This window comes from Amyelois transitella, chromosome 16 (assembly GCF_032362555.1).
Source record: "Amyelois transitella isolate CPQ chromosome 16, ilAmyTran1.1, whole genome shotgun sequence".
In the NCBI taxonomy this organism is placed as follows: Eukaryota; Metazoa; Arthropoda; class Insecta; order Lepidoptera; family Pyralidae; genus Amyelois; species Amyelois transitella.
The window spans coordinates 8,934,772-8,949,621 of NC_083519.1; the positions used below are offsets into that span (position 1 = coordinate 8,934,772).

Genomic DNA, 14,850 nt, shown 5'->3' on the forward strand with positions numbered 1-14,850 from the left:
CTACGCTACTTAATTTAAATGGTTTCAAAAGTTTTAAGCGTTTTTTACAATAAATCATTATCGTAAAATATTTTCGGGAATCTTTGAGTTTATACATGCATGATCTGTACGGAAAATGTTGTGTGATTATCAATAATAAAAGACATCAATATAGAAGAATTTATTCTTATATTTAATATTATTTTTTTTACATTTTATAAATGTACTATTTAATTAAAGCAGTCTCTTCTATAACTTAATCTATATATAGTTATCACTATACTTCACACTTGGTTCATGTCACTGAATCGGGTTTATGTCAATACAGTCCATGTCTCAGCTGTCCTGCCAGTAGTTGTAGTTGCCCATTGGGGGCATGGGGGGTCCGGCCCCAGAGCTGTAAGGGGAACCCTGTGGCGACCCATATCTGGGTCTAAACCAAGGTCTACTCGTGTACTGGTACTGATTGTTGGCATACGCTGCCAAATTTTGCCCAGTCGCATTTGGGTACGGGTTTTGTGGGTTCTGACTGGGCGGGTAAGCCACATTGGGCATATTTGGGAGATTCGTTGGGTAATTCTGATTGGGTGCCGGTGTCGTTGAGGGCGAAAAATTGGATTGTGAAGCGTTCTGTGTATTCGGAGCTGGGGGGGTCCCATAGTTTTGGTTGTTTGATTGATTTGAACCATTAGTCGGGTTAGGGTTGTACGTGGCAGCTGGTTGGCTGGTAGGCGTTTGATTCACGTTGTACGCTGATTGGTTGTTTCCGTTCGATGGATAATTCTGGCTGGTCTGATTGGAAGAGGTGAATCCTGGCGCTTGCGCGGTGGCGCCATCAGCCGGAAAGTTTTGCTGCGGAGGATTTTGCACTGAAGTCGTCCCGTAGTTTTCTTGGGATGAAGTTATATAGTTAGTTTGATTGGTGGTGCCGTTAGTGTCGGTCTGCTCGGTCGTATTCGTCTGACCGTTGCCGTTATTTGGTGGAGGATTATTGCTCTGATTAGCAGGAAGGCTGTATTGGACGTTCGGGTTATTAGCTGGTACTGATAAAGTTCCAGAGTTGGGTTGCATCATGTACTGCGGAGGCATTCCCGTGTATTGGGAGGTCGGCGTTCCGAAGGAGTTTTGGACAATTTGGTGCACAGGGGGAGTTCCAGGCAATGTTTGCGTCGGGTTGGTCATAGGAGACGAAGGCGGGGCTTGTACTATCGGGATCGTGCCAGATACTGCTAAATTCTGATTAAGTTGTTGTCCAGCCAATGCGGCATTTAACTGTTGAGCCGACAACTGAGTATTCAGATTGATACCCTGCATGTACTGTGAATTCGCTGGCATGTTCACTGGCATCAAAGGAACGTTGTACTGGACTCCCCCCGGCATCCCTAATTGGTTAGGCTGCATGACGGTAACGTTTTGACCTGGTTGCAAGACTTGTTGGCCGATCAATCCGGGTGGTAATCCACTTTGGACTAAATTCGGGTGGTTTGCTGGTATCATGTAGACTTGGCTGTTTGGCTGCCCGATGACTGTTGGCATTTGGCTTATATTTAATGGGTTCTGTAGCACAGTCATGCCCTGCGGAACGGTGATCATTTGAAGGTTTTGCGCGGCGCCCTGCATCTTGTTAGTGGTGATGTCTGGTTTCTGTCCGTCTTTGGATTGGATTTGTATCGCGTTTCTATCAATCTGCCTGATGTACATTCCCGTGCCGTCTTGGGTTATACCAGATGCAGATACACTAGAACAAATAAAAAGGTGTAAGATTTTTACTCATACCTGTTTCTCTTATCGTAACGTTTTATACTATACGTATTAAGGTCGGTTTTTAAACACCTACGAATACATTGATTTAACAGGAAGAGATGAAAAGTCCAATTTTATAAATCGTCAAATAAAAATTCATAAAAATGTGAAATCAGGTCATCTGTTTAATTATGAAAATGCGGTTCATATGTTACTTCTTAAATGAAACTTACTACTGAAGGTCTAGCCTATGGCTTTACCAAAATTAAACAAAGGTAAGATATTTACTTCTTAAAGATACATTTTTTTATCTTACTTAGTCTGTTGTCCAGAAGACACGTGTATGATGGTCCCGTGAGCCGGATTGATCTTCATGCCTCCCGCGTCTCTAGCTGCAACCCAAACAATTATGTCAACTAATATTCTTTGCGTTGACAGTGGTTCTACGCGATATGCTCACTACGCGTTTGCTAGTCTACGCTCATCGCTCGGCCTCGTATTCAATAAGATATTTAATAAAAAGTTAAAAAAACTTAATAAAAAAATCATCTTTTTACACTCTTCATTGGTTTGATTAGAAAAACTATACCACTACTATTAAACTAAAAGTTCTATGGAAATGATAACAGATTGCAGATAAAGTACATTATAAAAACTATGAAGCGAAAAATGGCTTTTATGCTTGCTTTATTAATTCATCACAGTGAATACGAGACCTTATAATCGCATTTTGCACTTGATCAACGTGTCGGCATATTTCAGCTAAAATTTCAGTTTCAGATTCTGTAATAAAAGTTTAATTTATTTAGGCATGCATAATGGAAATCTGGATCTAAATTATCACATATAATGATTTTCTGTAATTTTTGAGGTGAACTGCTGAGAAGTTATGATTATACCTAGACGTGAATAAGTAGATTGTAAAAGAAAAAGTTTAGATGTCACGGAGTCTGCCTTTCTAAAATTTTAACGCCGATGCAAATCCTGACAACCTAATGGAGAAACATAAAATTAACAGATTTCTTCGCCACCTCCGCTTGAAGCTCACTTATCGCAGCAGATAACTTACAAGAAAAATTAAGAGATCCGGCAAAAAGCAGCTACGTGTAAAACAAATCCCCACTCCCAGCATCCTAGGAAACTGTACCCAGGTCTCCAACAGGTCCTCCTACAAAATGCTTTTAAAACTAATTAAGTTTAAAGTTGCTTTTCCTTGAATCGTCGAAACACCTCATCTGCCCGAACACCGCTCATTCTTCATGTCTTGTAGACCATTCGATACATTAAAAATAGTTATGTTGAATTAAATTAATTAAAATTGATGGCAGCATCAGTCAACTCCAATTTTTCTGAAACGCTAAACTTACATGCTGATGTTAAAACTCGATCAGGAACTTATGAAGGTGTTGATGACCTAAATAAATGATCTAAGATTCCAAACTATGAAAAAAGGAATATAGAGTAGGAATATCTCATTCCTCGCCCCTTGTGGATCAAGATTGCTTAACTAAACTAATTGAATTGCCAAAATATCTAATCTTAAAATTATGATCGGCACGACGTCGGACGTAGAGACTTCTCTTGTTGATTCTTGTATAGATATGTTTTGGATACTTGAAATATCTAAAAGGAGAATTAAGAAAGGAAAAAAAATATTACGCATACATTAATCTACATAATGGCTGGATGGATGGATGACTGACTGGCGAGAGCTGGATAAAGAATGCAAGAAATGGCTTCAACAATCTTCACATGCTAAGATCTAGTTCAGGTCGCTGCGTTGGTAGTAAACATTTCACAAGGTTGGTAGAGGAATGTGCAAAAGTGCAAGTATTTTTCAGAAACATTGTTCATCAAAAGCAAGATTTTTTTTTAAAGATATTGAAGGTTTTGCTAACTAACTGAAAAAAATTAACCGAGCATTAAAATATTATGACATATTGAAAACTATAAAAAACGTACGTCCTTTGGTTAAGAAAGTAAGTAATAACTGCTGATCAGTCTGTTGACGCAGATACTACTTCAGCCAAAGAGATTTTGAGACAAACAAAAGAAAAACCGCCCACATCTGCTTTGGATGAAGAATGTTTCTGTAATCTGTAAAGACACCCCGAAAAGATAAACTGTCGTGTGTTATCAAATCTGGTGTGTTAGATACCGCTGCAGCCAAGGATTTCAGAAGAACTTCGGAGCTGAAGACTGGCGGGAACTGGTAGAAGATCACAATGGCGCCATCTAGGGTAGAAACCTAAGATACGTTGTGGGTCGCAGTAGCTCGCATTATAATAGATATTTGTTTTCGCAAGTTTTATTTGCAAGTTGCTTTATACGCTAAAAACTTGGTAATATTGTTTTCATCAAAATTGTGCAAAAAATTGTTCGCCGCAGCCCATAGAAATCGAAATAATATAGATATAAAATATATCGTAAAAATATATCTGGCTCAAAAATAATCTATTATATATCTGCTCGTACGTACACCCCTACACACGTACCGATATAGAATATAATACTTACGAAATAATAAACACGCGTGCTCTAGAATATAATACGAAATAATAAGCACGCACACGCTCGAATTCTGACGATAGGGTAGGGTTAGCATCAGGGTCACTAGGGTGTGGGAAGTGTTAGTTGTTTTCGATATAAAGATGACCGTACTAATGAACATAACTCATTCATGTACGCAGGATATTGCTACGAAATTTACTTGATTTGCTTGTACCTTACAGATTTGAAATTTTTAGTACATTACAGATTTGAAATTTTTAATCCATTTACGCGTTGCGCCAAATTCAAAGTGAATTTGAAACGATTGAAAGAGGTACGCATAAACAAAATCAAATTAATTTTCTATTTAAAAAAATTTAGTATTTCTGGTGGTAAATCAATAATAGATGCTTTTCAGGCTCTTCGAATTTTGATGAAGAACATCGATCCAATCGAGAAGATCTGCATCTGTTATAAATAACATAATATGATCTGGAGAAAGCGTTTGACCGCGCACCTAGAAAGCTGTAAATCATAGTTAATCTGATTGCCTCAAATCCCATGGTTTTGCGTCGGAAGACTGTAAAAAACATGCAAATTAAATAATGGATTACGCTCAACATTCTCACTCGACGCCAAATATAAATAATTAATGATTGTTTTGTTATAACTGTCAAAAAGGCGAAACTTTAGTCAATTTATCTTAGTAATTCATACAATTTTACACATTTTGTTAAAGCGCATATTGTTTTAAAAATTGATTTTTGCATATTTAAAGTATTAAAAAGCTGGAAACAATATTTTTTCTTACTAATACTTCAAAACTACATTTACTACTAGAATTAGGCTACGCTTTGCGAATTTAAAATCTGGATCAGGTTATTGGGATCCATAAAAGTAATTCGAAAATATACCTTAGAATTAGTTTCAATAAAGCTATTTACAATACTAGTGTTTGGCTATAGGACCGAAGGTAAATAAACTAATTAAAAATGAAGTCGGTGTCTTTAAAGAACGAATTCCAAAATGATTCTAGATCAAAAATATTTTTTTTGTGTTAACAATTCTGTGTGCGTAAATCGCTTTACATCGACCTTCTTAGGTTTGTGCTGTATATGTGGCTGACTTCACATTTTTAAATACAGTATTGAATGAAAAATAGTGATGTTTGTAGAACACTGAAATAAATAACCGCTTTGAATTCTATTTACGGTACAAAACCTAAGTGGGAGCAAATATATCAGGCCGTTATGTTAGGCCGAAAAAAAAAACAATTTTAAAAATGGAATCATAAGCCACACATTCAGCCGCAGCCGCCCGCTCCGTGCCTGTACCTGTTGAGCTCCACGCCCTGCCGTCGCGCGCCGCCTTCTCCTGGCTAACATGCGACCTGCGGCATCACACGGTTTAAATAACACCTCGACGTCATGCAATAGGCGACTTTATCTGCCAAGCCTGTAGGCTTCAATTAGGCTAAACACGTTTTCGAACATTTTATATCCATTTATTTTTATTTGAAAAGTGTTTTGGCCAGTATTTTTACGTGACGATAGAGTAAATGTCTGTAGAATACTTGTATTTCAATGGTTATAAAATGTTTACATAAAAAATAGTAAATAATATTTTTGCTTTAAAAATAAGTTATTGGTCCATCATCTTCTTCAATTTAATGGTCAAACTTCGGCCAGGCTCCCGTTATCCCGGAAAATTGATTTAAGCTTCTTTTCCTGTTTGACTTTTCTTCATTAGGCTATGTTGCCCATAGTAAAGTTTGCACAAAAAAGAGTTTATTTAAACGCCAATTGCTGTAAATCAATATTTTTAGTTCATTCTGATTTGAGCAAACTTTTAATTAAAAAAGGGGAACTGCTGAGCTGTAAAAAAAAGTTTTATCATTATTGTCTTATAACTAAAGAAAATTAAAACTAAATCTTACCCGGCCGGTGCTATTGGTCGAAGTTGCAGCTGATTTGGAGTGCCGTCTGAAAGTCTTTTTTGACCTCTTTGCTCGTGACCAGTCACATTTTTAGTGGCTGTTGATGAACTCTGAAATGGAAGAACATCACAACTTTTGTTTAATATTTATGTTATATATTTGGAGGTAGAAAATTTTTCTTGATTGCATATTTATTTTTTTATATTGCGAAGCTTTCAATCGAAAATGAGAAAGCTATGTTATTTTCTTTCGATATAACAAAGAATGAACAAAATCTCTCTCAAGACATGTGATTAACATCAAGGGACATTATCTACAACATAAATATCACAATAACAATTAATTGAATGGTTAGGCAAAAGATTAACAGCATTAAAATTATAAATCATGATAAAATAATGAACGTGATGGCAACAGAATTAGCCGAATAGTAGAAAAAATGCAATAAGTGATGTGGAAAAAAAAATTGGCAAAAGACCGCAACCAACTTAAAATTCAGTTAAAGAAGCTAAATAATGCATCTAAAAAACTATGACATATATTAGTGTATGACATATTTCTTTTATAATGCTCACGGATATAATATGTGGCGAAGATGCTTGACCCGTTGATATTATATTTATCAAAGACCCACTGCTCACTATGGGCTGAGGAATTTCAATATGAATTAGAAACTTACTAGGCTAATTAAAAAAAAATTGTTTTTCTTTTCTTAGCCCTGGCTAACATGCCAGTGAAAAAAAAATATTCTACAGATAGGTTACTTAATTATTAATTCTGGCCAGTGTTAATTATTAAAAAAAATCCTACCCTCATATAAAATACTGGGCAAAAATAAGTCTTAAATTAATTATACTATATTTTTAATTTTATTCTTCACTGCTTCTTCATCCTCCTGTGTGGTTACTTCATGAACATAAGGCACAGAATATCCTATTAAGAGTGAATAGCTTTTATCAGAATTGCATCCTCTTTAGAGAGAAGCCCAGTGTCTGCTTTTGACCACAGTTTCCCCAATTAACAGGGGAACCTAACATGAATCAAAGTTGTTGCCTCCCTTAAAATTCATTATTCCTTTTTTGTCTTCAGAATAAAAATGGAGTGATCCTAAAGTTTTGAGAATTTAATAATCTTGATAAAAATCATCTGTGTTGTTATATTAATTTTACCTATTGACTATACAAACATAAAATAACACTCTTTCACACAGGCAGATTCATCTTTCCACTTATCTTGTGTAGAATTCATTAGACTCTCTTTATGCAGATTGTCAGTTCACTACACTTAAGCTGATCTTTCACCAGGACATCCTATATTTGATTGTGATACCTATGGACCGAGCACAGATATAATGTAATTAGTTACCTTCTGATTGAGCTGCATTATAGTGCCAGATGCCTGAAGCTGTTGGAATTGCGCGGCTGACAGCGGCAAAGATGTTTGTGGCAGGCCACCTGCTGGCGCTATCTGAAAAATGTCACGCAATGACAAATTATTAGTTTCAATAATATGTACAACAACTTGACTTAATGTTTATTAACTGTGGTGTATTTTTTATTTTCACATACTTTCTGCAATGTATTAAGTTAAGCTAAATATCAGAGGTTAATTTTAGTTGTACCACTAAAATAATTTACCAATAATCTCTCCATAGAAGATGTCTTAATCATTTTTATTATGTGTATGTTTTATGTTCCTTTCTGAAAACAGATATCCACCTAAAACTGTATTGAAAATCATTGTCATAGAATATTTACAATACTTACTGAAACAAACTGCTGAGGTTGCAAATTAGCCAGACCAGTCTGATTGGAAGTAAGGTCTTGTAACTGTTGGTACGGTATCAACATAGTCTGGGAGCCAGGCATGGTCCACTGCACTGTGTCGGCTCCTTGGATATACTTTATTTCTTTATCCCCTTTATCTGTACTGTACAAAATCTTTTGAGAGGCATTTGTACTTTGCGCAGCACAAACAACCGGAGTTGACGTTGCAGAACTCACTGTAGTCGTGTCCGCAGATCCTAAGCTAGCTTGCGGCAACGTAAAACCATTAGGCAATATCATAGACATAGAAGACGGCACACCACTCAATCGCAATTGGGTTACATTCACAGGCTGCATACTGGATAAATCAACTAATTGTGTCCCAAAATTCGGTTGCTGTATGCCCAATGACTGACCAAGCGGTAAAGAAGTAAAATTTGTGTTTGAAACTTGCACTCCAGGTTGTACAATTGGAATAAGCTGACCATTCTCTTGGTTTAAAACGTATTGTTGTTGCGGCAAAAGTTGTAAGACTGTTGGTTGACGGACAGTCATCAAAGGTGTGCTTGCTGGAGCTACACTGACCACAGGTGGAACAACAGATTGGGGTGTCGTCATAGTTGACTGTGGGGTTGACATTGATACTGTAGCTGCGGGCGGCGGGACAGGCAGAGGCGCCGACGCAGCCGATGTAGTTGTTAACGTAGGAGGCGGCACATTCATCGCCGGCGGGGGTCCACCGGCTTGCGCAGCAGTCCATTGCGCCAATTCAGCACGAATAGTCTCTATCAGGTTCTGCGCCAAGGAACGAGCAGCAGACAAAGCCTCAGATCTCGTATGATGCAACGCCAAATGCAAAGGTTCGAATTTATCACTTTTTAACACAGCTACCACACCAGTCTCTGACCGGATATATTCTAAATTTGTGCCATTCTGAAACATGAAGATATATGATTAATTTGTGTTAGATCTTAATAGAAATTTCGTCAAAAATCGTCGAAGAAAACTCACTGGGCCTAGAATTCGTCCTTTTATATCAAAGGCGGCTGGTGCATTATCCAAACCCAAACCTATATAAACTTTATCGATGAGACCCCCCGACATTATTTGAAGATTTATATTTATGTAAACATTAATAGATGCAACCAATTTACAAAATGCATCTTTTTTACTTTTTTTGTAACAACGCGCGTTGACATTTGTGTTTGCGTTCAGAAATTAGACGTAGGTACAATATACAAAGTATACAAAATACATGTAAAGGGTTTTTAAACGAATTAGTCTAATGGGTCTTCCTTTTCACGAACGTTGATGGCGTCTTTTTCTTCTATATATCGTTTCTTTCTGTATAATGTGCCGTGTGGTTCCCGGCACTAATATAAAAAAGGACCATTCCATCTCTTTCCCATGGATGTTGTAAAAGGCGACTAAGGGATGGGCTTATAAACTTGGGATTCTTCTTTTAGGTGACGGGCTAGCTACCTGTACACAGGGTGACATTTAAAACAACTAAACATAGACTATACCCATGCTTCTGAGCCGTTTGAGCCTTTCTTTATTTAAATTAAACGTCATCATTTTCACATTTAAAAAACTCTCAAAAACTACGTCACACGCTTTATTAAAGACCAATACTACAAAAAGAAATTAAAACTAAACATGTAAATAAATGTCTGAAAAATAAATTATTTTTCTAGTATCAAGATCAAGTAAAGTACAGAGTTGTCGAGATCGCTCAGCTGAATGAATTGTGTCGTTGACCTCTGAATCTTACGCGTCGCTTTTCCGCCGGCCGGGGTGATATGACGTATTTAGGATCGTGGATTTTGATACTTTTATTTTTTTCGTACTTTACATATTTCATATGAGCCGATATTTTTCTTTTAACGTTTTTAAATATCCTTTAGATGAGTACACTTAACAGTTAAATTTATGCAGTTGAATTAAAAGTTACCCTGTATATAAACTATATCTGAATCTCAATTCAGTCATTAAGCCAAACAGCTGAACGTGGCCTATCAGTATTTTCAAAACTGTTGGCTCTGTCTACTTCGCAAGGGATAAAGACATGATTTTATGTATTCTGTATAATCCCAAGGATAAAAAGAGTACAAGCACAATGTTATGGGTGATATTAAAAAAAAAGCTTTTAATAAAATAGGATTTAGACAATTTTTGTGAATGACCTTGCAGCAAATTAAAATACCTAAATAGGTGTTGCAGCAACTTCATGTTCTATGGTGTTGGGTTATCACTAGCGTTGAAAATTCCGAAAGAAACAAATTCCGTTTTATTAATAAAAAACATGAAATATTTCATTCTTATCTTTCTTGAAACTTTCGTAAAAAACTTTATAAATACGAGGGAATTTGAAAAAAACCGGAAAATTTCCCGCTTTTTTTAACCCTATAGTTGCTCTAGAGAACAGGATGGGTATTTTTTTTAAATGTAATATAAGGTCACCACAGTTTGCAACACCAAACAATTTCCATGATACTCTAAAGAATATGCCACAAAATAAAAATAAAACTATTTCACGCATTGCGTTTTTGTCTGTTATATTCCAAATATAAAGTTTAGGCATGCATTGACAGCTGTGCAAGTTGGTACCACAATTTATGGTTAGATTGGTACCACAATAATCTATACTAATATAATAAAGCTGAAGAGTTTGTTTGTTTGAAGGCGCTAATCTCAGGAACTACTGGTTCTATTTGCGTTGAATAGACAATTTATCGATATCGGCTTCAATGATGCCCAAAATAACTATTCCACGCGGGCACAGTTAGTTATTTATAAAAGACACTTACCACGTCTCATTATTGCGTCCATAACTTTGTATTAAAAAAAGCACATTTAAAAAAAGGTTTTTACAGCTATAGCATAGAATACTTATAATAGTAGGTACTATACGTATGTAGTTTTATTCATACGACCGATTCCCAATGCAGGAAATTTCAGGTAGGTATTTCTTTTTAATTAAAACACTCATTCTTTATAACCACATATATATTCTACAAAACGTGATATGCTGTTTCTATGAATTGTTTATAAGTTTACATATGAAAAATATAATATTCTCCATCAGTTCACACTATTAAATATTTATTTTTATAAGCAATAAGTACAAACATACATGCAGAGTAATATAGATTTAACACTTCAATTTGTCATAAAATTAACTGAAATGTAAATTTTTTTTACAAATCACTTCTACTGTTTGTAGACAGGGGAAAATATAGTGACAGTTATGTAATAATAAATTAAAAATTATTTAAAGTGGGAACTATTTAGATATAACTATATAAGTTCACATATTTGGAAAGTCTAAGTGTTCCCTAGTTTTCAGTTAATTCTCTGACAATTATTAATATTTGTCATGGTACCATGTTTGTTATTTCACAGATCTATTAAGGCTTTGTATGAATAGAGTTCGCACAAACTAAGTACCGATATTTATGGTTAGATTGGAGAATATTGAACAACATCCTAACATGATTTTATTTTATCATATCATTAAATAAATGTACTCAATTTGTGCTCTAATATACTAAGCTCATTAGTAACATCCGTAGAATTTAACTTTATAACAATACCTTATTTACATGAATTTATTAGTTAAACAAAATGTAGTAGTGATTATTTAATTAAAAAAAAATTGGTGGCGGATTAGTATTCTGTGGATAAAAATTAAAAACTATTTTTTACAAACTTAATACTTATAAAACCTTACTCTAAATCACTCGTATGCTAAATTATAGGACTAGAAGATCAAAAATATGATGTTTAGTATTTATAACGAGCAAAAAAGGACGGAGGTACTCTCCAAGCTCAAATTATCAACTTACAATAATGCAGGGCGTTATGTCTGCAAAAATACATGTACTAATACAATTTAGAACATGTTTACCAAATGTCAAAAACTATTTAGAAATTTTACATCGAAGTTTGTTTGTAGGTACACGAGATTAAAATATATTTTCTTTATAGACTCAAAGGCCAGATTGATGACGCGAAGGAATACTAAATATAACACTAGAAGAATATAGTTAAAAGTGAATTTTAAAATCACCCTGAATTCTGACATTTAATAATGATTGATGATTATTATCTAACCAGGAAGTAATTTATTAATTTTACATATTATTTTATACCTTACATTTAATTTTACTTTTATATGGTAATAATTTTTTATAAGTACACTGTAATGATGAGGTAGAGTGATGGAAAAATTAATTATTCTCTCCCATTTGATCTATAACAGCCTCATTACATTAAACAGAAAAAGATAATGGTTATACCAGTAAAAAAAATCACGAACAATAATTAAATTGTGTATTTTGTGAGGGTACATACATTTATATATATAATCACGTCTTTATCCCTTGCGGGGTAGACAGATCCAATAGTCTTGAAAAGACTGATAGGACACTTTCAGCTGTTTGGCTTAATGATGGAATTGAGATTCAAATAGTGACAGGCTGCTAGCCCATCGCCTAATAGAAGAATCCAAAGTTTTTGCTTTTAACGACATCTGTGGTAAAGAGATACAGTGTGGAGTAGCCTACAAATGGGAGAAAAGTTTGCTTACAATTTGGAAAGAAATATGCATAAATTAAAAAAATAAGAAAGATCCCAATATTAATCAACAAAAACTTTCTTAATTATAGTCATTTACGCACTATAATTTGTTACAAAAATAGGGTAAATGTTACAACGCTTACATTTCAACCCCTAGAAGTAGGTATATTTATTAAGGCGAAACCATCAACAGGACTCCCAAATTGGCTTTTGCCAAAAATTATTCCTTAGGGCCAGTTCGCGACACAAAATTAACTTTATTTTTGTATTAAGTGTTATTATAATTTATATAGCTCTATTATAATATCGCATGTGAACTGACCCGAATATCCACATCATCAATATAAATCGAATAAGAAGTTGCAGTAAAATCCGTTCAGTGGTTTTGGCTGTTGGATATCTCACAGGAATCTTTTCCATCATTTGTAACATTATAGTAAACTCGTATTGTCCAAATATTACCCCTTAGACCTGGCACTCAAGAACACATTAGTTTTATACCCTCTGAAGCAATCTTATACCTCAAAATATGCTTACGCCCTAATATTCAAATGCAAAACGCTTACAATTTTATCTCAGTAGTTTAAGGGATCTCATTCAAAGTGTTTGCAATATAATGTCTACTAGAGCCCGCCCGCGACTTCGTCCGCATGGAAATCAATCCCGCGGGAAATCCGGGATAAAAAGCCTATACATATGTTATTCTGGGTCTTCAGCTACCTACATACCAAACTTACCTACCTACAAATTTTCGCATTTATAATATTAGCAGGATTCACTTCATGAAACTCAGTTCGCTGGCATAAAATGCTTTTGAATACGAAGGCGTTAGAAGCAACTTTTGGCACTTGGTACGATAAACGTCGAAGACTTAACCGACTTATAATGCGGGCAAAATTAGTGATTGTTATGTTGCTACAATTATTACGAGTTAAATGGTTGGCAAAGGGTCGAATTGAAGGAGTTATATCTACTTAGTAAAAAAAAAGTAATAGACAGTCCCTATTTATCTAATAGTACTTCATATGATGGCTTACAATTTACAAATATTTAAGAATCGTCCCAACTTTTTTATAAAAGACTTTATAACAACGATTTTAAGCTCTAATGCTTGTCATGTTCTTAAATACAAAATTATCCATGGAAATACAAATCTTTACCCGCAATGAGAATCAAACCTAGAATCAGCCGGTGTGGCGATCAGACTTGGTAACCACTACGCCAAGAAGGTTATTATTGGAGAGTAATATTTATTATATTCCTATGGAGTTATTTTGAGAAGTTAAAAGTGAAGAGATACGTGTTAGACTATAAAATATATAACATTTGTTACATCACCATTTACTTACACTAATTCTTACATAAATATTATTTTTTCTTGAGAAAATAGCTCTTTGTAAAAATATATTATTAAGTTTCGTTATATTCGGAGTTAAGGATATCGTTATGCATTTTTAACTTAATTTTATTTATATATGGTCTTAAATATAAAAAAATAGTACGTTTCTTGTAAGTATTAACAGTTTAAATTGCCTCGTCATAAAGTTAAAATGTTAAACGTAATAATCTTGTTCAAATCGTTTCGATCTTCAATCGCTGGCGGCACAGGGTAAGGGAGCAAACCAGCGCTTTGGAAAGAGTAAAAGTAGAAAATTTGCAAGATATGGATGTAGGTAAGAAGTATATTAATAGACTGAAGGATGAATTTGAAGATTTAGAGGAAATGAGCGATATTGAAGATGGATGGAAGGAATTTAAAGAAAGAATTGTGAAAGTAGCTGTTGAAGTGTGTGGTGTAAGTAGAAGAAGGAAAGGAAAAAATCACAAAAATGCGTGGATGAGTAAAGATGTGCAAGAACTTGTGCGATTAAAGAAGAAAGCATGGCTGGATTTGTTAGCAGCAAAAGCTAACTTAAGAATGCAAGAGGTTATAGATGAAGATGTGAATGAAGCACGTAAGGAATATAAGAAAATGAAAGATTTGGTTAAGAAAGCTGTGATTAGAAAGAAAGAAGAGTATAAAGAGGATTTTGATAAAAGGCTATCAGAAGACTTTCAGTCAAATCTGAAAGTATTCTGGAAATCCGTAAGGTCAGCCCGAGGAAATACTATAACCAGAGAGCTGACTAGGATCAGATGCCAGGATGGTAGCGTTGTGAAAGGAGAAGAATGTGTACTAAAGATATGGAAGGACTATTTTGAAAGTTTATTTGAAAAAAAGGAAGGAAATAAGAAAGATTTCTGCTATAGCGAAGAAAAAGAGAATGAGATGGAAGGCGAAATTGAAATGTTCGAAATTGTGGAAGCACTTAAGAGTATGAAAGCGGGAAAGGCTGCTGGGTGTGATAGAGTGTC

The 14,850-nt window shown here is 34.9% G+C and overlaps 1 protein-coding gene across 2 annotated transcripts; it reads right to left on the reverse strand.

Moving 5' to 3' along the window:
* Window positions 1–145: 145 nt before the first annotated feature.
* On the reverse strand, window positions 146–9,115 carry LOC106140502 (protein lingerer-like). Of its 2 annotated transcripts, XM_060948512.1 has the most exons (8): window positions 8,926–9,115; window positions 7,915–8,847; window positions 7,514–7,615; window positions 6,724–6,795; window positions 6,149–6,258; window positions 5,547–5,602; window positions 2,039–2,114; window positions 146–1,717 (listed from the first exon to the last, which is right to left on the reverse strand). In XM_060948512.1, the coding sequence occupies exons 1-8, from the start codon at window positions 9,016–9,018 to the stop codon at window positions 316–318; spliced, it is 2,844 nt and encodes a 947-aa protein (XP_060804495.1). In that variant the 5' UTR covers window positions 9,019–9,115; the 3' UTR covers window positions 146–315. The 2 variants fall into 2 exon arrangements, with proteins under 2 accessions (XP_060804495.1, XP_060804496.1); XM_060948513.1 differs by lacking the exon at window positions 6,724–6,795.
* Window positions 9,116–14,850: the final 5,735 nt, after the last annotated feature.